We start from the raw sequence: 22608 nt of genomic DNA, 5'->3' as shown, positions 1-22608 counted from the left end.
TGCTGGGTCGTATGGTAGTTCTATTTTTAGTTTTTTAAGGAACCTCCATACTGTTCTCCATAGTGGCTGTATCAATTTACATTCCCACCAACAGTGCAAGAGGGTTCCCTTTTCTCCACACCCGCTCCAGCATGTATTGTTTGTAGATTTTTTGAAGAGGGCCATTCTGACTAGTGTGAGGTGATACCTCATTGTAGTTTTGATTTGCATTTCTCTAATGATTAGTGATGTTGAGCATCCTTTCATGGGTTTGTTGGCAATCTGTATATCTTCTTTGGAGAAATGTCTATTTAGGTCTTCTGCCCATTTTTGGATTGGGTTATTTGTTTTTTTTTGATATTGAGCTGCATGAGCTGCTTGTAAAATTTGGAGATTAATCCTTTGTCAGTTGCTTCATTTGCAACTATTTTCTCCCATTCTGAGGGTTGTCTTTTCATCTTGTTTATGTTTTCCTTTGCTGTGAAAACCTTTTAAATTTCATTAGGTCCCATTTGTTTATTTTTGTTCTTATTTCCATTTCTCTAGGAGGTGAGTCAAAAAGGATCTTGCTGTGATTTATGTCATAGAGTGTTCTGCCTATGTTTTCCTCTAAGAGTTTTATAGTGTCTGGCCTTACATTTAGGTCTTTAATCGATTTTGAGTTTATTTTTGTGTATGGTGTTAGGGAGTGTTCTAATTTCATTCTTTTACATGTAGCTGTCCAGTTTTCCCAGCACCACTTATTGAAGAGGCTGTCTTTTCTCCATTGTATATTCTTGCCTCCTTTATCAAAAATAACATGACCATATGTGTGTGGGTTTATCTCTGGGCTTTCTATCCTGTTCCATTGATCTGTACTGCTGTTTTTGTGCCAGTACCATACTGTCTTGATTACTGTAGCTTTGTCTGAAGTCAGGCAGCCTGATTCCTCCAGCTCTGTTTTTGTTTCTCAAGATTGCTTTGGCTATTTGGGGTCTTTTGTGTTTCTATACGAATTGTGAAATTTTTTGTTCTAGTTCTGTGAAAAGTGTCATTGGTAGTTTGATAGGGATTGCACTGAATCTGTAGATTGCTTTGGGTAGTATAGTCATTTTCACAAGGTTGATTCTTCCAATCCAAGAACATGGTATATCTCTCCATCTCTTTGTATCATCTTTAATTTCTTTCATCAATGTCCTACAGTTTTCAGCATACAGGTCTTTTGTCTTCTTCGGTAGGTTTATTCCTAGGTATTATCTTCTTTTTGTTGCAGTGGTAAATGGGAGTGTTTCCTTAATTTCTATTTCATATTTTTCATCGTTAGTGTATAGGAGTGCAAGAGACTTCTGTGCATTAATTCTGTATCCTGCTACTTTACCAAATTCATTGAGTAGCTCTAGCAGTCTTCTGGTAGCATCTTTAGGATTTTCTTTGTATAGTATCATGTCATATGCAAACAGTGACAGCTGTACTTCTTCTTTTCTGATTTGGATTCCTTTTCTTTCTTTTTCTTCTCTGATTGCTGTGGCTAAAACTTCCAAAACTATGTTGAATAATAGTGGTGAGAGTGGACAACCTTATCTTGTTCCTGATCTTAGTGAAAATGGTTTCACTTTTTCACCATTGAGAATGATGTTGGCTGTGGGTTTGTCATATATGGCCTTTATTATGTTGAGGTAAGTTCCCTCTATGCCTACTTTCTGGAGGGTTTTTTTTAAATGGGTGTTTAATTTTGTCAAAATGTTTTTCTGCATCTATTGAGCTGGTCATATGGTTTTTCTCCTTCAATTTGTTAACATGGTTTATCACATTGATTTATTTGCTTATGTTGAAGAATCCTTGCATTCCTGGGATACACCCCACTTGATCATGGTGTATGATCCTTTTAATGTGCTGTTGGATTCTGTTTGCTAGTATTTTGTTGAGGATTTTTGCATCTATGTTCACCAGTGATATTGGCCTGTAGTTTTCTTTCTTTGTGACCTCTTTGTCTGGTTTTGGTATCAGGGTGATGGTGGCCTCATAGAATGAGTTTGAGAGTGTTCCTCCCTGTGCTATATTTTGGAAGAGTTTGAGAAGGATAGGTGTTAGCTCTTCTCTAAATGTTTGATAGAATTCGCCTGTGAAGCCATCTGGTCCTGGGCTTTTGTTTGTTGGAAGATTTTTAATCACAGTCTGAATTTCAGTGCTTGTGATTGGTCTGTTTATATTTTCTATTCCTGGTTCAGTCTTGGAAGGTTGTTAAGCTATCCAAAAGGGATTGGGGGCTTTGAAGAACTGTGAAACTTTATACAGTGGTTAAATCTTACTTAAATTTTCCTCCTAGCAGAATTTAGTTACAGTTGGGGGATTAATTATATTCAAGACCATTAGACAGAATTTAGTGCAAATGCCATGTCTCTTTGGGCAAACTACTATACTTCTTTGTGCTTCAATTTCCTCATCTGTAAAATGGGCGTAATAATTGTACATATCTCATGGGGTTATTGAGAAGAGTGAATGTTCTAAGAAAGTCACAGTACACAGCACATAAGAAGTCATCTATTACTGCTACACTTTACTGCACTACTAATGCCATCATGACAATGACCACCACGACTCCAGTCTTTCTTCTTTTTCTCTCCACATTGTCTCCTTTAGTTCACAAAGATCATCAATAATTTAATGTAATCATGAAATTCCACTGAAATTTGTGAATTTCCTAGATATGGGAATCCATAATTTTCCTTGTTGTTGGAATTTAAGTCATGAGGCCAGATGTCATGGGACGATTACCATATTCAGAGTCCAATGACTTGGATTTAGTTCTAGCTCTGTCACTTACTACCTTGGTGACCCTGGGAAGGTTGTCACATCTTTCTGGGCTTCTGTTTCCTCAACTGTAAAATGGGGGTGGGCGAATGAATAAGATGATTTCTAAGGTCTCTTCTGGGAGAAGCTTAGGAGCACTTGGGCTCTAAGACCAAGATGTAGGAAAAAAACCTGTAATATTTTATACTACCAGCTGAACTCAACTGTTAATTTAACTTACCACAACAAATGTAAAAATAATCTACTACAAGTGAAACAGCTTAGATAAAAATCAAACAAAATATTCTATAAAATTAATAAGCAGGATTAAAGATAAGGACATCAGACTATAAAATCTTCAATGTTAGGGACAATGCATGAATATGTATCCTTGTCCTTGTATCTCCAGAGGCTAGCAGAAGACCTGGTACATGGTTGGTATTCAAACAAAGTTTGGCAAAATGAAACAAACAGAATTGAGAGTCAGTGTAGCTTGTGAACTAAATAATATTCTATTTGGATTGGATCCAGGATGTAAATTGTGAGAAAGCTGGAATTTCTGAAATCTGAGGCTTTATATTAAAGCAGAAGTTCTCTCATGGTTGTTGGATCAACATCATCATTATCACCCGGGCGCTTGTTAGACATGCAGATTTTTCGGCTCTACCCCGCATCTACTGCATGAGAAACTCTGAGGATGGAGTCTAACAACCTGTGTCTTTGTTGTTGATTTTTAATTAGACTTCATTTTCTTAGAGCAGTGTTAGGTTCACCTCAAAACTGGGCAGAAAGTACAGAGAGTTCCCACATACCCCCTGTCCACCCATTACAGCCTCTGGTGGGAGATATTGATAGTTACAGTTGGGGGATTAATTATATTCAACATCATCCCCTGCCAGAGTGGTACATGTGTTATAGCTGATGAAACTGCATTGACACATCATGATCACCCAAAGTCCCTAGTTCACATTAGGTTCATTCTTAGGGGTGTACGTTCTATGGGTTTTGACAAATATATGACATGAATCCACCATTACAGTATCACATAGAATAGTTTCACTGCCTTAAACAATCTGTTTTAAGAAGCCCTCCAGGTGATTTTCGTGCACATTAAGGCTTGACAACCATTGCATTGCAGGATAGAATTTTTCAAAGCTAAGTTGGAGAAATAACGAAGAAATTAAGACTGTCATAAATCCTACATCTAAACTGAAGCTATAATTGATTTATCCTACTCTCCTCTTAGTACACATTTGGATGCTAATGGTCAGGACAGTCTTTAAAACGATTTGGGAACTCTCAGCATCTGGGCTTCTGCTTTACTCTTTGCTGAAATTTTAGGGCACCCTTTTCTCTACCATATTACTAGAAAGTAGGATAGAGCTGTGGAAAGGACACATTTCTAAGAGAAAGTATTTTATTATTGAAAATTATTGAAAATATTTTATTATTGAAATTTTTCAATTTTATATTGAAAATACACTGATTGCTAAACTTCAATAATTATCAACTCCTGGCCTATCTCATTTTATCTGTATTCACATCCATCCCTCCCTTCATTCCAAATTATTTTTAAACAAATCCAAGATGATGGTATCATTTCACCTGTAAATATATATGGCCCAGAAAAATAGAAGAGAAGGGAACCCTTCCCAACTAAATGATTTACCATGGTTTAAAAAAAAAAACAGAAAATGTTATTACAAGGAAAGTAAACTGTAGACCAATATCCCTCCTAAACATGGATTTAAAAAAATTTTATTATCAAACCAAATCTAACTATATATAGAAAAGATAACATATCATGTCCAAGTGTGGTTTCTCCCAGGGATGCAAGTTTGGTTCAACATTCAAAAATCAATAAATGCAATTTGCCAGAACAACCATAGGATCGTCTCAACAGATTCAGAAAAAGCATTTGACAAAATTCAACATTCGTAATAACGTCTAATAAGTTAGGACTAGAAAGGAATTTCTTCAGCCTGATAAAAGGAATCTATGCAAAACTTATAATGTCATACTTAATGATGAGCGACTGCCTGCTTTCTTCTCAAGCATGGATTTGAGGCAAGGATGTCTACTCTTATTACTTCTATTTGACATTATATTGGAGATTGTAGCCTATATAAGAAGCCAACAAATGAAAAGCATACAGATTAGAAAGGAAGAAATAAAATTGTCTTTATTCACAGAAACATGATTGTCTACAAAGAAAATCCTAAAGAATCTACCAAAAAGCTACTAGAACTTATATGTGAGTCTAACAAGGGCACAGGGTACTAGGATATACAAAAAATAATTGTATTTTTATATAGTGGCAAAAAAAATTGGAAATTAGAACTTACAGCGGCATCAATGAACACGAAATACTTTGGGGTAAATCTATCAAAATATGGTGAAGATTTGAATGCTGAAAACTATATAACACTAATAAGAGAAATTACAGTCAAATCCTTGATGATCCCCAATGACCCTGTCTCCTGTATTTAAACCCTGGGTATTAACGTCCTCAGACTGTGAACAGGGCTGAACTGTATAATAGGATATTGTGGACATGGTCATATATGACTTCCAGTTCTAGGTCATAAAAGACACTGTGGCTTCCACCTTGCTATCTTGGATCACTTGCTCTGGGAAAACCAACTTCCATATCTGAGGGCACAAGTAGCCCTAGCCCTATGGAGACTCCCAACGTTCAATGAGGATCTGAATTCTTCTGCCGTAGTCATGCGAGTGAGTCACACTAGAGATGGATTTTTCAGCCCTAATCAAGCCTTCACATGACTGCATCCCAGGCTGACATCTTTTCTGTAACCTTATGAGAGACCTGGAACTAGAAAGACCCAGCTAAACTGCTCCCACACTCCTGAACCACAAAGACTCCGCAATAATAAACGCCTATGGTTTGAAGCCACTAGACTTTGGAGTAATTTGTTATGTGGCAATAGAAAACTAGCACAGGTTTTGGTACCTGGAAGTGAGGTGTCGCCACAATAAACATTTAAAAATGTGGGAGTGGCTTTCAAGTGCAGCAGTTGGAAGAGGTTGTAAGACCTTTGAGAAGCTTGTTAGTGAAAACCTAAGGGATATTGAAGAGATGATCATGTGATTTTCATCCTTCATTCTGTTAATGTGGTGTATCACATTAGTTGATTTTCATATGTTGAGCCATCCACGCATCCCAGGGATCAGTCCCACTTGGTTATGGTGTATGATCCTTTTAATGTGCTGTTGAATTCAGTTTCCTAGTATTTTGTTGAGGATTTTTGCATCAATGTTCATCAGGGATATTGGCCTGCAGTTTTCTTTTCTTGTGGTGTCTTTGTCTGGCTTTAGTATCAGAGTAATGCTAACTTCATAAAATAAGTTTGGAAATGTTCTCTCCTCTACAATTTTTTTTTTTTTGGAAAAGTTTAGAAGGATTGGTGTTAATTCTTCTTTAAATGTTTGGTAGAATTAAGTTTCAGTTATGCAAGATGAATAAGTTCTAGAGGTCTGCTGTACATTGTGCCTGTAGATAATAATACTATATTCTACACTTAAAACATCTATGAAGAGGATAAAGCTCATGTTCAGTGTTCTTACCACAGTAAATTTTTTTTTAAGTAGAATAAAATTTAAAAAAGAAAATTGGGGCTGAGCACAGTTAAAATTGCCCACGTAGCAGAGCTGAGATTCTAATCTCGGTTCATCTGGCGCCAGAGCTCCCACTCGTCCACTACATCATTGTACTTCCCCTTCAAACAAATATGGGAAACTGGAAGAGGAAAATATCTTTAGAACAAGCCATTTGAAACTAAATACAGTACGTTACTCCATAGGAAATCGATTAAAAAAACAATGGCAGCCTTTACACGTAAGGTATTATTTTATATATATGTGAAAAATCACCTATTATATTTTGAAGATTCTTCCCCCTTCACAGTTATGGGGGATATATTTTGAAGGATTTTCCCCCTTTTCAGTCACGGGAATAGTTATTTAGGAGCTTATTATGAAGAAAGGACGTATGCTGAAGAGTGGAACAGGCATCAATGAAAAATTGCAATTGATCAATGCAAAATTAAAAAAAAAAAGTAATATGGACCAAACCCTGTATCTTGAAACTTCTCCATACAAAAAATTTAAACTATTACAGTATGTATGTGTGGAAGAAATTGTATGTAAAAAAAAGAATATTGATGAGGTTGTTAGCAAAATCATGATGGCATTTGAGAAGCCTGCCAGTGAGGGCTAGAAGGAAAATATTTGATCCTGGAGGCAGAAAGTTTAGCAGAAAGATTAAAGGTCTTGTCTTAGGATTATTTGGTCAAACAATTGAGTTTCTAAGATACCTGGGGAGCCATCGTCCCCCAGCAGTTTCAGCAGAAGCCCAAGGTAGAGAAACACTTGCCTCAAAGAGATTTGCGGATGTGGACTTTGACTAATAGAGTGAATCTCAAGAAGAGAGGGTTATATCAGCAGAAATGTTACCAACTTAGATGGATAACCACTTACTGTTCAAATTTCCTGACGGTTTCACGATTTGAATTTCTTTCCATTGTAGGACACTGGTTTACCAACTTAGATGGATAACCACTTACTGTTCAAATTTCCTGATGGTTTCACGATTTGAATTTCTTTCCATTGTAGGACACTGGTTTGTGAAGCCAGAAAGATGTAGATTTAAATCCTGGCACTTCCATTCACTCGCTATGTGGGCTGTCAAAGATACTTGAAATTTCCGAGTCTCATAGGATTATTTTGAAGAGAAAACGAGATAATGTATAAGGAAACATTTTGCACAGCAGGTATATAATTCATTTGAGCTTTTTAAATGAATTATTATTGATAAGTTATGGCTTTTCTGGGGTCAAGCTCCTGCTTTGGCACCACCATGAAACCCATGAGGAAACAGGGAGTATTCCAGGAGAACTACTCCATGCCCTCTAAGCAGGAGAGAGAAGGGCAAACACTTCTGTTCATATTCTCTTACCCACCTGGGCAAATGAGATGTTAATAAAGATACCTTCAAATTAGAGAGGATGAGGATGGCCTTTAATAGCTTTCTAAAAATCCAAAATATATCATGTTTATTATTATTTAAATTATGATTTTAAATGATCAATTATCAATGAAAATACTAAAAAATATAAAAGAGCATAGAGTAATAAATGAAACCTCTTCTATCTACCATTTCCATCCTGGTCCTCAGTAGTAATTATTTTTAAGTTTCATGTGTGCCCTTCAACAATTTTTTCTTTTTTTTTAAATTTAGTTTAATTAATTAATTTAAAAAAAATCTTTATTGGAGTATAATTGCTTTACAATGTTGTGTTAGTTTCTGCTGTACAACAGAGTGAATCAGCTGTATGTATACATATATGCCCATATCCCCTCCCTCTTGCATCTCCCTCCCACCCTCCCTATCCCACCCCTCTAGGTGGTCACAAAGCACAGAGCTGATCTCCCTGTGTGATGCAGCTGCTTCCCACTAGCTAGCTATTTTACATTTGGTAGTGTATATATAACAATTTTCTTTTCTGCATATGTGTGTAAAAAGTATTCTGTGATTCTTGAAGATCATTTAAGTCCTCCGTATTTTTCTCAAATAACCACTGTTAAATTCTGATGTGTCTATCTTCAGTCTGTTTTCTGTACACAAGCATACACATAAAGACATTTTCCAACTTTTTGAAACACGAGCTCGTAAAGAATTTTAGGGATGTTTGTAGTCTGGGGTCCTCATTTTTAGACCCTGAAGAATTCTTGTAACTGAATATAAGAGCTAGTGCTACATGTCACTCCAATTCATTGGAATTTGGCTTTTGATTTTAGGAGCTAAGGAAGGGTGAAAGATAATGTCACATACTGAATTGCATTCAGCAGTGTTTCTAGATCAGAGAAACTGATTTAGATAATTCATCTTTCTTGAAGCTCAATTTGGGTGTCTTCCTCCTTCCCAACCTCCCCCAGGCAGTTCTTTAATTCAGAATAGCATTTATTGAAAGGCATAACTCAGAAAGAATGGGAGAGTTGCCTCAATACACATAAAAAGCTTATCTTCTTTTTGAAGCTGTAAGTCTTTGTATCAAAATGAATTGTTGTTACCAGACTGTTGACTTCAGACTCTTTTACTTGCTTGACATTTACTTCAGCAGTAGCTAGGAACATTTCAAGCTGTAAATATTGAATTAAAATTTGAAATACTCTATGGAGGAGGCTTTAAGATCTTTTTATGTTGTAGGTGCTCTTACTTTTGGAAGACTCACCCTGAATCATGGCAAACACATTAAAATGTACTGCCATCTCACATATTTTTTTGGTTGAAAAATATTTAAAAGTATTTTTAATAACGTTGAGTTTGCTAAGAATAATTTTGTTCTTATGAGTTATACTTTTAAATTTTCTCACATATTTTTATACTTTTTAGAAATCTCACTGTGACTATAGTACCCAATGCATGAAATAGTCCTGAAGCTATAATGTTTTCATTTCAAAGTTTCAGAAGGATCTTTTCTGTTCTCATGAACAAGAGTTTAACGTGATGTTTCTCTGCTCTGGCTGCACATTAGAATCACATTCGAATGCAAAAACAAAAATCTGTTGGTCAGGTTTTCCTCCCAGAGATTCTGATTTAATTGATGTACGATGGTTCCAGGTACCAGTATTTTTTCAAAGCTCCCCAGACCCAGGAGAGTCTAATGTGTAGTCAGGATTGAGAATCTCTGTTTTGTTGTTAATAAATAAATTATCTAATAAATAAAAAAGTAGATAAAATAATTTAATAAATTCATAAATAAGACTAAAATAATAAATGTCCAATAAAGCCTCTAATAAAAACATGAACAGTATATCTAGTTCAACTACTTTTAGAGAGTCTAAAATTCCGGTGTTTGCATAGATATGTCATAATTCACTTGCTACTAAAAAGTAAATTAATAATTTGCTAAATGAATAGGGATTGCTCAGAAATCTGCCATCTGTACTCAAGGAGCAGGCCTCTGGTACTATAGCAGGTTTCTGGGTACAGAGTGTGAGGTGAGACCTCATGGTGTTGACATCTTGGGAAGACTCTGCCACAGTCACATGCTAGAAGAGATTCTGTGCTGCTGAGTGTGGTTGTGAAGAATCTTTTCAGTATTTCTTCAAGAGGCAAATAATCAAGACCTGTCTTTAGTGGCTAATGACTTGTTGACTAAAGACAGGAGACTGAGTTGAATAATCTCTTAAGGGCCCCTATAGTTCTGTGAGTTCCGTTTCCTGGGAGGGACAGCATCAAGGAGTTAGTTGACTTGCAGTCTCATAAGAATTATTGTCAGGAGCAACTCCAAATATGACCCAACATCAGTTCCTCATGGTACATGATTATGAGGTGAAAGACAGTAACTATTTGATATTGGTGATCAGGTCAGGAAGAAGAGTGTAGAGACTAGGAGGATAGTTTGGGGTCAACACATGAGATTGATTGATTTTCAAATACATTATTCTAGAAGTTGAGCCAAGAGATGGTCTGAACTTGATGGTCAGTTTAATATAAGAATAAATTAGAAAGAACAAATGTGTTAGGAAAGGAGAATTGGCAATATTGAGCGATGCTTGGGATGGGAGGGATGAAAGACAAGCAGTAGCTTTTTAGTGACTGTTTTACCAAGAGGTGTATTTTTTGAGAGATGAACTAGCACGAGTCTGCTTTAGAGTGTAGCTTTGGATTCATCCTGCTTTGGCTCAAATCCTGGCTCTACCACATGCAAGCTACATGGCAGTGGGCAAGTTACTTAACCTCTCTGAGCCTTAGTTTCCACATCTAGGAAGTGAAGATAATAATAGTACCTACTTTGTAAGACAGTGTTGAGGATTAAGGGAGTCAACACATGTAAAGTGCTTACAACAGGGCCTGATTTATTAAATGTTAGTTATTTTTATGATACGTTATGATGATAACATTGGAAGAAAGGGGAATATTTCCAGAAGACCAAAAAGGCTTGTCTTCAATTAATTGGAAGGTTAGAGAAAACAGCTATGAAAGCTACACTAAACTGGTCCTCAGTCTCACGATATAATGAAGAAGACAGATACACAGACCAAATAAATCTGATATAAAGCAGGATATCATATAGCTACAACAGATATAGAATAATGTATTCTTGGAGTATGGGGAATATAGTAGTCATTAGTTGGTTGTCTCCTTACCATTCATATCCTCCTACTTTCTATAAAAACCTTCAGATTTTTCTTTGAGAAACAGTCCCTTCCCCATTTCAGTGATGTGGTTTTGATGTTATTGACCCCACTTCTAATTGCAGGCGTGGACTCTGATTAACCTAACCCTACTGGCATCCTTCTTGTCTACTATGGTCTGAATGTTTGTGTCCCCCAAAATTCATATGTTGAAATCGTAACCCGGAAGGTGATGGTATTAGTAGATGGAGCCTTTGATAGGTGATTAGGTCATGAGGGTGGAGCCCTCATGAATGAGATTAGTGCTGTTATAAAAGAGACCCCACAGAGCTCCCCAGCCTTTTTTGCCATGTGAGGATACAATAAGAAGTCTACAACTTCAAAAAGGGCCCTCACTCAACCATGCTGGCACGCTGATCTCAGACTTCCAGCCTCCAGAATTGTGAGAAATAAGTTTCTGTTGTTTGTATGCCACCCAGTCTGTGGTGTCTTGTTATAGCAGCCTAAATGGACTAAGATACTGCCCTAGTAACTGGTATAAGGATGAGCAAATGAGACGCAAGAGAATGTTTGCTGAGGACAGAGTCTTCCTCATTTTTTCTCAAGACCTTCTGGCAAAGAATTTTCTGTGGAGAGTGTGGTGTGAAGATATACAGCCTTTTTTTTTTTTTTTTTTTTACAGTGAGCCTGAGGGCAGAATTGAGAAACTTATACAGAAAAATAGCAGGATGACACACTGAGATTCTAGATAAAACTATCTGAAATCAGCCCAGAACTTACAGCAGCATGATCCTATACATTTAAGCCAGATTGAGTTGGTTTTTTCTGTTGCTTACAATCCAAGGAATCCTAACTATTGCAGGTAGGGAACAAGTAATTCAGTTGGCCAGGGGTGCAGCAGTAGGGATTGAAGAGACTTCTTGGGGCCTGGTTTTGAAGGGAGGCCAGTCTCCTATAGACAGATCTTGGAATAAAGTACATTCTAAGCAAAGAGAACATATATCGGGCAAAGCCTGGAGACGAGAGAGTAAAAAGCATTTTTTGGAAGTGGCCAGTGGACTCTATATGGCTGGAATATAGAGTATGTCTATGGTATACTAGAAGATAAGCTGGAAAAACAGGAAGCAGGCGAGGAATGAAGCTTTGAACACCAGGCTTAGGATTTGGGGCTTTATGCTGTGTGCAAATGCCAACTGTCAAAGATAAAGGACAGATGCACCTTGTGTTTTAGGGAGATAACTTTGGCAGCAGAGTGATGGATGGATTGGAAAATTCCAGGACAAAGGCAAAATGGTCATGAATCAGGGCAGTCTGGTGAATGAAAATAGGGGATAGATATGAGAGATATAAAGAATGTAGACAAGATTGGTTTGGGTGGGAGAAAAACATCAGGGGAGTAACACAGCTTCAAGGTATGGAGTATAAGCACTTGGAAGGACTGCACTTGAGGGTGCTGCAGGAGGCAGTACAGGAGTAAGAGAAACAGTGCTCAGTTTTGTACACTTTGAATTTCAGAGCCTGGTGGGATGTACACAGGCAGATATCCAGGAAGGGCTGGAGGTTAGAGTCTGGAGCTAGGGTAGAAACCAGAGCTGGAAAGCACAACTTTGCATGTTATCCCCATAAAGAAGACAGTCGAAGGCACAAGGGGGAATGAGGTCCCTGAGAGAGTCATGGAAGAGGAAAAAGGATGATGACCAAGAATGATTTGGAGATTCCCTATGTTTAAGGAGCTTAAGCCAGTGAAAGGCATTGGCTGGAGAGGTAGGCGTGTACAGTGTAATGAGAATCAAGCAAAGACAGAGCTTTAAGATGGGGTGGACAATGGAATGGATGTGCTGGAGATGCTGGGCAGAGTCAAAACTGAGAAGAAGCTATTGTATTTGAGAAGAGAAGATGCGGGGTCACCTCTCTCTTTCCGGAACTTTTTTTTGTCTTTTTTCCGTACGCGGGTCTCTCACTGTTGTGGCCTCTCCCGTTGCGGAGCACAGGCTCCGGACGCGCAAAGCTCAGCAGCCATGGCTCACGGGCCCAGGCGCTCCGCGGCATGTGGGATCCTCCCGGACCAGGGCACGAACCCGTGTCCCCTGCATCGGCAGGCAGACTCTCAACCACTGCACCACTAGGGAAGCCCACTTTCCAGAACTTTTACAATGAGGAATGGCAAAAGTAACCAACAACCAAGTAGCTTTAGGAAGAAGCAAGGTCAAGGTCCTTATTTCTTAGGATAAGGAAATCTAAGTGTTTTTGTATACAATCCAAAGACCATTTTAGTGTCTAATATTTTCTATGTGTTGCTTTGTTACAAGACTCATTTTCTCTACATCTGGAACTTCTATTTATATTATGTGGTCAGATGCATGAAATGACTCCCTTATGGCCTTTCATCTGCCTATAACCAGCCTGACTAATTTTGGGATGATTATCAGTTAGATCTGAAGTTGTATTTTTTACTTTATTTAAAACTGTCTCTCTGTGTGAGGTGTTCCTTGCTGAGTTGTTCTGCTTGGTTTTATTATGTTCACCAAAGCAGTAACGTATGAGAAATGAATGTTCAGAAACACACGGAAAGAGAATTTTTATTTGTGCCTCAAGGGACTCCTCACTAATGTTTTGGAAACTCTGAAAACTAAATTTCTATACAAAGACCATAAAACTTTTCTGCTTCCATTGATTAGCTGTCATTGCTGGTGAAGCAACACTAGTGGAAAATGCTATCTTTATTCTGGAGAAATGTGAAAAGCACTGAATACTAATACACCTAAACTGGAAGTGGATATATTCTTCTGTGAGGGATGAGTGACTTATAATAATTCTCTAGGAAACAAAAGAATTTGTTTTTGCACTGTTCAGTTCCTTGAAAACTTGAGAAACTTTTAAGAGGGGAGATGACATTAATTCACTGGAAAATGGTTACAACCTGCAAAGGGCACAGACATAAAATTCGGGACACATATTTTTTGTATAGCACATGCAAACCTTATAAATGCTCTTTTTCTTTTTCTTTGTTACTCAAAATAAAAAAAAAACAACTCCAATCTCCACTGATTAATAAATTAAGAACTTTTTCACTCTGTGTCTATGTTGATGTTGTATAGTTCTATTTATTCCAGTAAGTTGCTTCCTGTAAAGGTAATTGTGACGGATACTCAAGAGGCATGTGATTCTGAGGGGGAAAAAAGTGAAGAAGAAACAAAGAACAGAAATGGAAATAATAAAAATAATTTGAACTTTATCAAAGTATTGAGAAGAGAGGATGCACAGAGGCTGTGCTAGGCATTGAAAATACAAAATAGATTTGACCTAAACTCCTGCTTTTGAACGAGAAACATTCACATAAACGTAGTCATATTATCATATATCATATCATAAAAGTGCTGTGTGTATATAGGAAAAGGAAAGTAATTTCCTGGCTCTGTGAATAACAAAATAGTCCAAATTAATTGGTCTAGGATAAAGTATAAATTCAGTATAGCTCTGGATATATTTATTAAGTGTATGACTATTATTTAAATGTGAAGTTAAGAATGATTTGTAAGGTACATTTTACATAGCTAGTACATATCATTTGAACCCCACAGTATTTTTGATGATAGCTCTATTTAACTACACATATCATGATAAGTATGTAATGTACAGGGTACATTTTACTAAATAAGCATCAACATCATGCATTTCACCATTCTTATTACACCTTAACCACCATCCTTCTACACAACCACCTGCTCAAGTAAGATTTAACCTCTGCCTGTTTTTTCTGGGAGGATCTCAATTGAAGAAGGCAGTTGAATAAAAAGCTAAAACTTTACTTGGGAAGGACATTTGAGCTGGGTATTGAAGGTCAAATAAAAGTTTTCTAAGACACTAAAGGACAAAAAAAATCCATGGCAGAAAACAAATACCCCAAATGCCCAAGTGATTATGTACATAGGAGCAACTGCTTCTCTTTGAAGGGGTAAGGAGGTGAAGATCCAGTTGGGCTGGGGTTCCTGGGGCGGGGGAGAGGGAGATCTAGTTACCTGCCTTTAATTCTGCCTTGATTGTCTGTCGCAGAATGAGTCTCCTAAGTCACCCTTGGACTTCCATCCACCTAGGAAAATGGAAGCCATCATCATGGAGAGGCTGAGGAAGCCAATGGTATCTATTGACTCAGCCTCACCCCTTGAAGGAGACCAGTCCTCATCAAGAAACTATGTGCTTGAATTATACTCCAATAAAGATGTTAAAAAAAAAAAAGGGAAGTATGTTAAATAAAAATATTAAACTATTCCCTTAAAAAAAAAAAAGAAAGAAACTATATGCTTGGAGGAATCTGTCTTGGATGTTTACCACCTCTCTGCTTTTAAGTCCTGATTCCACTACTTTTAGTTGTGGGACTTTGGAAAAGTTACTTAAACCTTCAAATCTCATCCCCCACCCCCATATGAAAATAATTATAGTATCTTCACTGAGTTATTGTAAACATTACAATAAGTTAAGCAAAAGAAAATACCTGGCATATAATAAGTGCTCCAAAAATCGACTTATTATTATTATTATTATAAAAAAAAAACAAAGAGTGTCTTGATTTTTAACCAATCATTAACTAATGGTGAGAAAACGATGCATTGATTGTTTGCAAAGAGATAAAACAACTTTTTTTTTTATTTTTTGCAAGACTTTTAGGAAGGCAAAGGATCATTTACTTAAGGATAAGCAATTCCTTGTCTTCACTCTTCTTCTTCACTGAGAATTGCTAACAGTGCTCGCTGCCATCATGGGATGTTGCAAGGATGAAGCAAAGGATGCAGCGAAGCATTCAGAACAGTGCCTGCTCACAGAATGCGCTCAGTGAGTGTTGGCTACTTTTAATTTTCTGACATCCTTCTCTGGTGTTATGTGGATTTTCAGTTGGTTACTTAAATTCCCTGCATGCTTTCCACTTTTTAAAATTGTTATATTTTGGGCTTCCCTGGTGGCGCAGTGGTTGAGAATCTGCCTGCCAATGCAGGGGATACGGGTTCGAGCCCTGGTCTAGGAAGATCCCACATGCCGCGGAGCAACTGGGCCCGTGAGCCACAACTACTGAGCCTGCGCGTCTGGAGCCTGTGCTCCGCAACAAGAGAGGCCGCGACGGTGAGAGGCCCGCGCACCGCGATGAAGAGTGGCCCCCGCTTGCCACAGCTAGAGAAAGCCCTCGCACAGAAACGAAGACCCAACACAGCCAAAAATAAATAAATTTACAAAATTGTTATATTTATCCTTGTGAGATATAGCAAGCAACTATATGGGTGAGTTTGGGGAGGGCACATAGGCATGCATATTTATAGTAACAGATTTTTCCTGTGCAGGTGGCAAGTAACGAAGTTCTGTTTCATTTGTCTCACCAAAAGAATGGGGAGTTTGTTTTATATTTATTAGAATGTAAGACCTGATGAATGAAGCCAAACACTGATAGAAACATCCAAGGCGAGCCTGGCTTTGTGATAACAAAACCTTCTTTTCCTTGAACATACCAATATGTTTTAAGTTTAAGTTAAAAATAAGTCACACAGAGAGAAAAATACACATAGGTGTGTAAGGAAGGTGGATAATGAGAGATAAAGGGTGCTCAGGATCTCCCAGTGCATGATAGTCATGAGTACAATGGGCTATGAAATCCAGCCAACATCTGGCAAGGTAGTCAGGGCTCTGGTAAGTTAGAGCATAAACAAATATTGGAAACAAATTAAGGGAAGTAAACAGGAGAAAGTGACATGCAAATATGTAATCAACAAATGGCAATATTTGAAAACTATAACAGCCACTAGAAGGGAGAGTTGAATCTTGATCCATATATTTTATTTGTAAAAGTTACACTTTCTCATTTTGACAAAATGCCATAGAAATACATGAAGTAAAAAGTGCAAGTTCCCATCCACTTGCCTCTCTGCTTCAACCATTTCCCAGAGGTAATGTCAAGACCAACTATGGAAAAGTCAATGGTATTATACAAAACCGGCCAGCACTTTGATTATAGTTACTTAAAACAGGTTTTTTTAATCATGGAAAATTTTAAATGTGTAACTGTAGAGAGGATAGTAAAATGAACCTTTATGTACTCATCATCCAACTTCCTCAGTTATTAACCTTTTGCTAGCCTTCGTATTTACTTTTTTAAGATATGAAGTCCAAAATACTGGTGGCAATGGAACAAAAGTTGGCACTGTGGAGTGTAATTTATGCAGTATGCTTTGATGATATGAACAATTTATATTCTTTGTGCACAAAGCCCGATGAAACAGCTGGAGATACAGAGCACTCTGTGATTAAGTTAAATTTGCCCCGGTGGAGCTATTGTGAGGACTGCTCATTTCTGCTCACGTTCACCACTGTAACCCTAGTCTCTCCTGTAATATCTAGCACGTAGTAGGACCAGAAAATGTTGTTGAAGAAATGAGCCTTATTTACCATTCAGATCTTAGCAACATGAAGGAGATAGTATAATTAATCTTTGCACAGTGTTTCCCAATGTGCATTGGGTGCTTACTGTGTGCTAGGTGCTTGTGCTTACTAGGTATTAGGTCAGGCTTTATGTGCAGTAACTCATTCCATTCCTGCAAAAACCCTAGGGAGAAGGTTCTATTATCATCTTTTGTGTTTCATAGATATGCAACCAGTAAGTTGGTCAAGATCACGTGGATAGTAAAGCGGTAGACCTGGGAGGCAAGCCCAGCCAGTGTGGCCCCTGTGTACTTAGCACTACTCCTGGCTGCTTCACCCCCAAAGGTGTCTGAATACCATTTACGGGGCACTGAACACACTTGCCTACTTTGATAGATGGTGATCTTACCTGTACTGTCTGATTAACTCACAAATCACTCCTTTGCAGCAGTGCCAGATAATGGGAGGGTGTTGCACATGGAACAGACTTAAAAAAAAAGAAAGAAAGAAAGAAAGAAAGAAAACAAAAAAAAACCCCACCAGACTTTGTCATTTTTCATGAACACAAGGTACTTCTTAGTGCTGTGTGGGAGGGAATGTGGTAGACTGATTTCATTGAGACCCTGCCAAATTCTGGTCTTGTGGCCATCAAAGACGCATCATTTCCTCCAAGACTTCTAAAGGGGGCTATTACCATGGGCCTGCAGGTTCTGGTTTGCATTCAGAGGAGACACTATCTTCTTAAGTGAGACGTGGAAGAGGAAGTGTCATGAATTGTAAATAAAGCTGAGAGAGAAGAATTGTTTGGAGATGGAGATGGAGAAAAACTGCCTGCTCCAAACCAGGTTCCATCTCCCTCCCCCTTATCCAGCTTTGCCAGAGCCCATCCTGTTTTCCTTGCTAAGTTTACTTGCAGGAAGAGAGGAGTTTCTTTTAAGTATACCCCTGGCCCTGACGAATACCTCCTAGATTAAATATTAGTGCATCTATACAGTGCAACACCATGCCACTGTGAAAAGGAACAAGATGGAGCCCTAAAGCTTGATGTAGAATGACCTCCAAGTTATATTTTAAAGTGAAAAAAGCCAGCACTCAAGCAGTATTTATACCAAGGGTACCCTTTGTGGAAGGAGGAGCATGATATACTTATACCTATATGTGCATAGAATTTGCTTGGGAGAAAAGGAAAGGTAAAAATGCCTGCCTCTGCCGAAGGAAGGACTTTTCATTCTAAACCTTTTCATATTAGAAAGATTTTTTAGGGCTTCCCTGGTGGCGCAGTGGTTGAGAGTCCGCCTGCCGATGCAGGGGACACGGGTTCGTGCCCCGGTCCTGGAAGATCCCACATGCCGCGGAGCGGCAGGGCCCGTGAGCCATGGCCGCTGAGCCTGCGCGTCCGGAGCCTGTGCTCCGCAACGGGAGAGGCCACAACAGTGAGAGGCCCGCATACCGCAAAAAAAAAAAAAAAAAAGAGAAGAAACACTTTACATTAATGTCTATTTCAGGAGGAGGAGTTTGGACTAGATGTAGAAATAAAATATTTCTACCTCTTCATCTCCCTGAAGGGTGGTCCTTTAAGTTGTCATTTAAAAGCACCTGCGAAGTAAGAGACGGAGGGATCTGGAAGATCCCATTTAATGAAGTTAGGGGACATCTGTCACTTCCCAGGTGTGGGGACAGATGGAGAAAAAAGAAGAACAAATGTAGTTAGAAAGGAAACAGAGAGTCTACAGAGCCACATGGAATCTACACCTGCTGAGAGAGTTGGGAGGTTTGGTACAGAGTGTTCTGGGTGCCCAGGGTCTGGCCAGTAACTCATTGTCTTATTGTCAAAGTGAGACAGGGTCTGGGCTTTGCTTCATTGCGTCTCCAGGGAAGCCCGCCGCTGCGGGCCTCCTTCCCCGCGGCTTAAGGGGAGCTTGGCTGGAAGCTGTGCTCTGAAAATGCCCGGGAAGCGTCAAGCGACGGACTCCTGGTCGGGTAACCCGGTGGACAAAACCTTTTCTCAAGGAAACCCACAAGCGCCGCGGATATTCGAGAGCCCTGGGTACTTCCAGCTCCCCGGAGGCCTGAGGTAGGTTTTTGGTGAAAGCCAGGTAAGAGGGGGAGGGTCTCAAATTTAAATGCTTTGGGGGGCGAGGCAGGTAACTTAAAAACAATTGAAGCCGTCAGGTGTAAGAGGAAATAGTGGGAACTTTGGAGAACTGGGCAAGTGAGTATTCGGACTAAAGGCATTCAGTTTCAGATTTTTAAACTACAACTGTGCTGGCCAAGCAAAACACTCATACTGGCTGTAGTCACAGTTTGCGATCCTGCATTCGCCTCTGCTCAGTATCCGCTTCTGCCTCGTTTCTTCAGCCTGCCGCTGATCCTCAGCCTGTGCCCCAGCCACTTCAGAGGCGCGCAGAGCTAAGACCGTCCCAAACTTTGGCGCTCCTCCTGAGGGCGCAGTGTCCCTCGCAGCACTCCCAGTGTTGCTCCCCAACATCTCGGGGCGGGAGGGCAGCCGCCGACTGAAACTTGGAGTGGCTCAGAACCCGTTATGGGCTACGTTTTCTTTCAGAAATGGAGTGGTTGCGCCCGGAACGTTCACCCTCGGGCCACTCCGGGCCAGACGCAGTCCGGTGCAACTGGGGAGATGGGGAGATGTAGTGGGCGTGGGAAGCACCGGGTCCACTCACAGAACCCGGCTGAGGGGCGGGGCCGGCTGCGAAGGGAAGCCCCGCCCCGCATAGCCCCGCCCCCGCGCTCTAGAGTTTCGGCTCTGGCTCCCCACCCAGCACTGAATCCCGGGACCCCGGGAGAGCCGGAGGTATACGGTTGCGTTTCGTCTGCCCGCAGGGGGTATCACTTGCCCGCTACAGAAAGCCCTAAGCTGTCTGGCAGTCGGGATACCCTCTCCTGCTGGCACCCGCAGACGCCCCTGCAGCCGCGGCCGAAGCCGGGGCACCCTCGCCCTGAGAGCGTCGGAGCCCTGCGCGGCGGCGCGCATTCCACCTCCGCGCCTTGTTCGCGGAGCAGGACCAGGGAGAGAGAACCGCCGGTCGAGTTCTGGGCACTGCGCCCGGCGCGAGGTGCGGGATGGAGAGCAAGGCGCTGCTGGCCTTTGCTCTGTGGCTCTGCGTGGAGACCCGGGCTGCCTCTGTGGGTAAGGAGCCCACTCCCTAGAAGGAAAGCGGAGAAGGTCGGGTACGGGCGGAGAGATAGGGATGCGGAGAGGACCTGGAGGCCGGACCTAACTGGGAGTCATAGAGCTGGAGAGGTGAAAGTGACTTCACACTGTGTTTTTTCATTTATCAAAGAGGAAACTGAAGCTCAGTGACTGGCCTAAGATTACGCAGCGAGTTGGTGGTCTCCTGAGCCCAGTTCCATTTCCGCGACTCTGGCCTCCGACAGGGCCTGGGCTGGAGCGTGTCCTGCAGAGCCGATACACCCGTGCTCTTAGGAGGCGGGAGTGGGAAAGCGCCTGTGGCTGGCAGGCAGGAGGTGCCCCCGCAGGCGGGAACACGCGGTGAAACGTTGTCCGGCTGCGCGCACCATCCTAGCCAGGACGCTAGGGAAGGAAACCCTTAGGGGGCCGCGAGCCGGCTCTGCAGACGGCAGCGTGCGCGTAGCTCTGCCTCTGTAGGAGTCGAACCGGGAACCCGGTCTACTGTTCCCTTTTGGTTCGAACTCACGTACACACCCAGTGTATAAGGTGGGGTCTAGGGGAGAGGGAAACTTTTTCTTCTTCCTGGTGCAGGACACCGCTCTCCTCGCAGAGAGAAAGGGGAATTGGGCTTGGACCTGGGGCTGTGACAGCTTCCCGAAGTGTCTCCAAGTAATAGTCACCTTCTCATGTAAAACAGTTTAACATCTTTCAAAGCGCTTTGGTCTTTCGGGTAAGCACAGGTCAGAAGTTCACGTTCTGAAAACTTGCTCTGAAGGTTTTGGTACCTAGGTTGGGCGCCACTCGCCACTCTCCTTGTCGTCTAAAATTTCACTCTCCTTCAAGATTAGGAACACGCATGCCCTTGGTGCAATAAATTCTCTCTCTCCCCCAGCCCTATTTCCTTCTCTGTTTATCTCTCTCTTTCTCATCTCTCTCTAATCTCTTTCCTGTAGCCAGTTTGTTGATTTACAGATTTCCACTCTTTGGAGGGTGAGAAAGGGGAGAGGGTGGAAAAGGAAGAAAAGGTAAAATGATTCAGGTGAAAATTCCTTATAAATTAAAGAATCACATGTCTTTTTTTTTTTTTAAAGACACCCACACACATATATGGTAACAAGATCATCTGTCTATAGTTACTGAATTTTCTGAATGACGACTTGGTTCATCCAGGCCAGCTCCACCAGGAACACTCATTTGTCCCTGACAAGACCTCTCTCTTCCCCTTTATGGTGAGAGGATGAAGCTCTGGAACTTGTGGTTTGTTCTGTATCCCACAAAGAAGTGAGTTGCTTTTAAGCCTGGGGTGTTTCATAGCACAGCAGTAGTAACCGTAATCGGGCTGCCCTGAATATAATGATGAGGTTGCCCTTTTGGAGTGTGTGACTTGCTTAATTGGATTGGGCTATAATTGATGCCATCAAATTCTAGAGACAGAGGCACTGTTGTTTTTCCTTCCTGTCTTTGAGCTGGAAGGGTAATAGTGCACAAATGAATTAATTTTGGCTATGGAATTTGAACATAGAAGAGCTTTTTATTGAGTAGCAGCGTATGTACTTCTTAGAGTTATTTCTTTAGAACTTTCTGAAGAGCAGAACTCAAACTTGTCAGTGAAAATGAATGAAGCTTATTGGAGCAAAAAGAAATTGAGTGTTGGTCTACATATATGAATTTGAAGTTATCATTATTGATAGCCTTGTTGAATAGTTTTTTGTTGGAGACATGTCTCTAGAATAGTATGGTGTTGTTTTGGCTCCCTATGAATGGAGAACCTTTTTTTTTTAACATTGGAAAGTGTGTCTAGAGTGTGAGATAATCTGTGGCAGTGATTTACAGGAGAGGTTCAAGAATCTTTTATTTTTGTGGTGGGGTGAGCTTGGCTTAATTAGAGCTTAGTCTTTACTACCATTTTTTTCTCACATGAATGTGCCCAAATAATGGGTTCTTTCTCATTTGGGTCATCATAGGAATTGTATTAAGTTACTGTTTTTGACATGTTTCTCAACCTGGTGTTTCCCAGTCAAGTTTGATACCTGTGCTCATCCAAATGAATTATTTTCATTTTCCTTCTGTGACACAGAATGGGGCTCCATTATTGGAAGACTTTTCTTTTGCTTTTAAACACTTTGCTTTATTGTTTGCCTACTTTG

General features: G+C 40.3%; 1 protein-coding gene across 6 annotated transcripts in view; it reads left to right on the top strand.

Annotated features, from left to right (window-relative positions):
- Nucleotides 1-18917: 18917 nt before the first annotated feature.
- Nucleotides 18918-22608, top strand: part of KDR (kinase insert domain receptor) — a 73315-nt gene continuing 69624 nt past the window's right edge. For 5 of the 6 annotated variants that reach the window (XR_013828089.1, XR_013828090.1, XM_079919765.1 and 2 more), the window contains exon 1: nucleotides 20114-20458. Coding sequence is in view for 3 of the 6 variants with exons in the window: in XM_079919765.1 (XP_079775891.1) it covers nucleotides 20392-20458 (67 nt within the window). In the remaining 3 variants the exon portion in view is untranslated. Of the gene's footprint in view, nucleotides 19385-20113; nucleotides 20459-22608 lie in introns of those variants that run through there. The other variant, XM_079919763.1, reaches the window with a different exon arrangement.

This window comes from Stenella coeruleoalba (genome assembly GCF_951394435.1).
Source record: "Stenella coeruleoalba genome assembly, chromosome: 4".
In the NCBI taxonomy this organism is placed as follows: domain Eukaryota; kingdom Metazoa; phylum Chordata; class Mammalia; order Artiodactyla; family Delphinidae; genus Stenella; species Stenella coeruleoalba.
The sequence above is the reverse complement of the archived record's forward strand: the minus strand, read 5'-3'. Positions and strand labels throughout refer to the sequence as shown.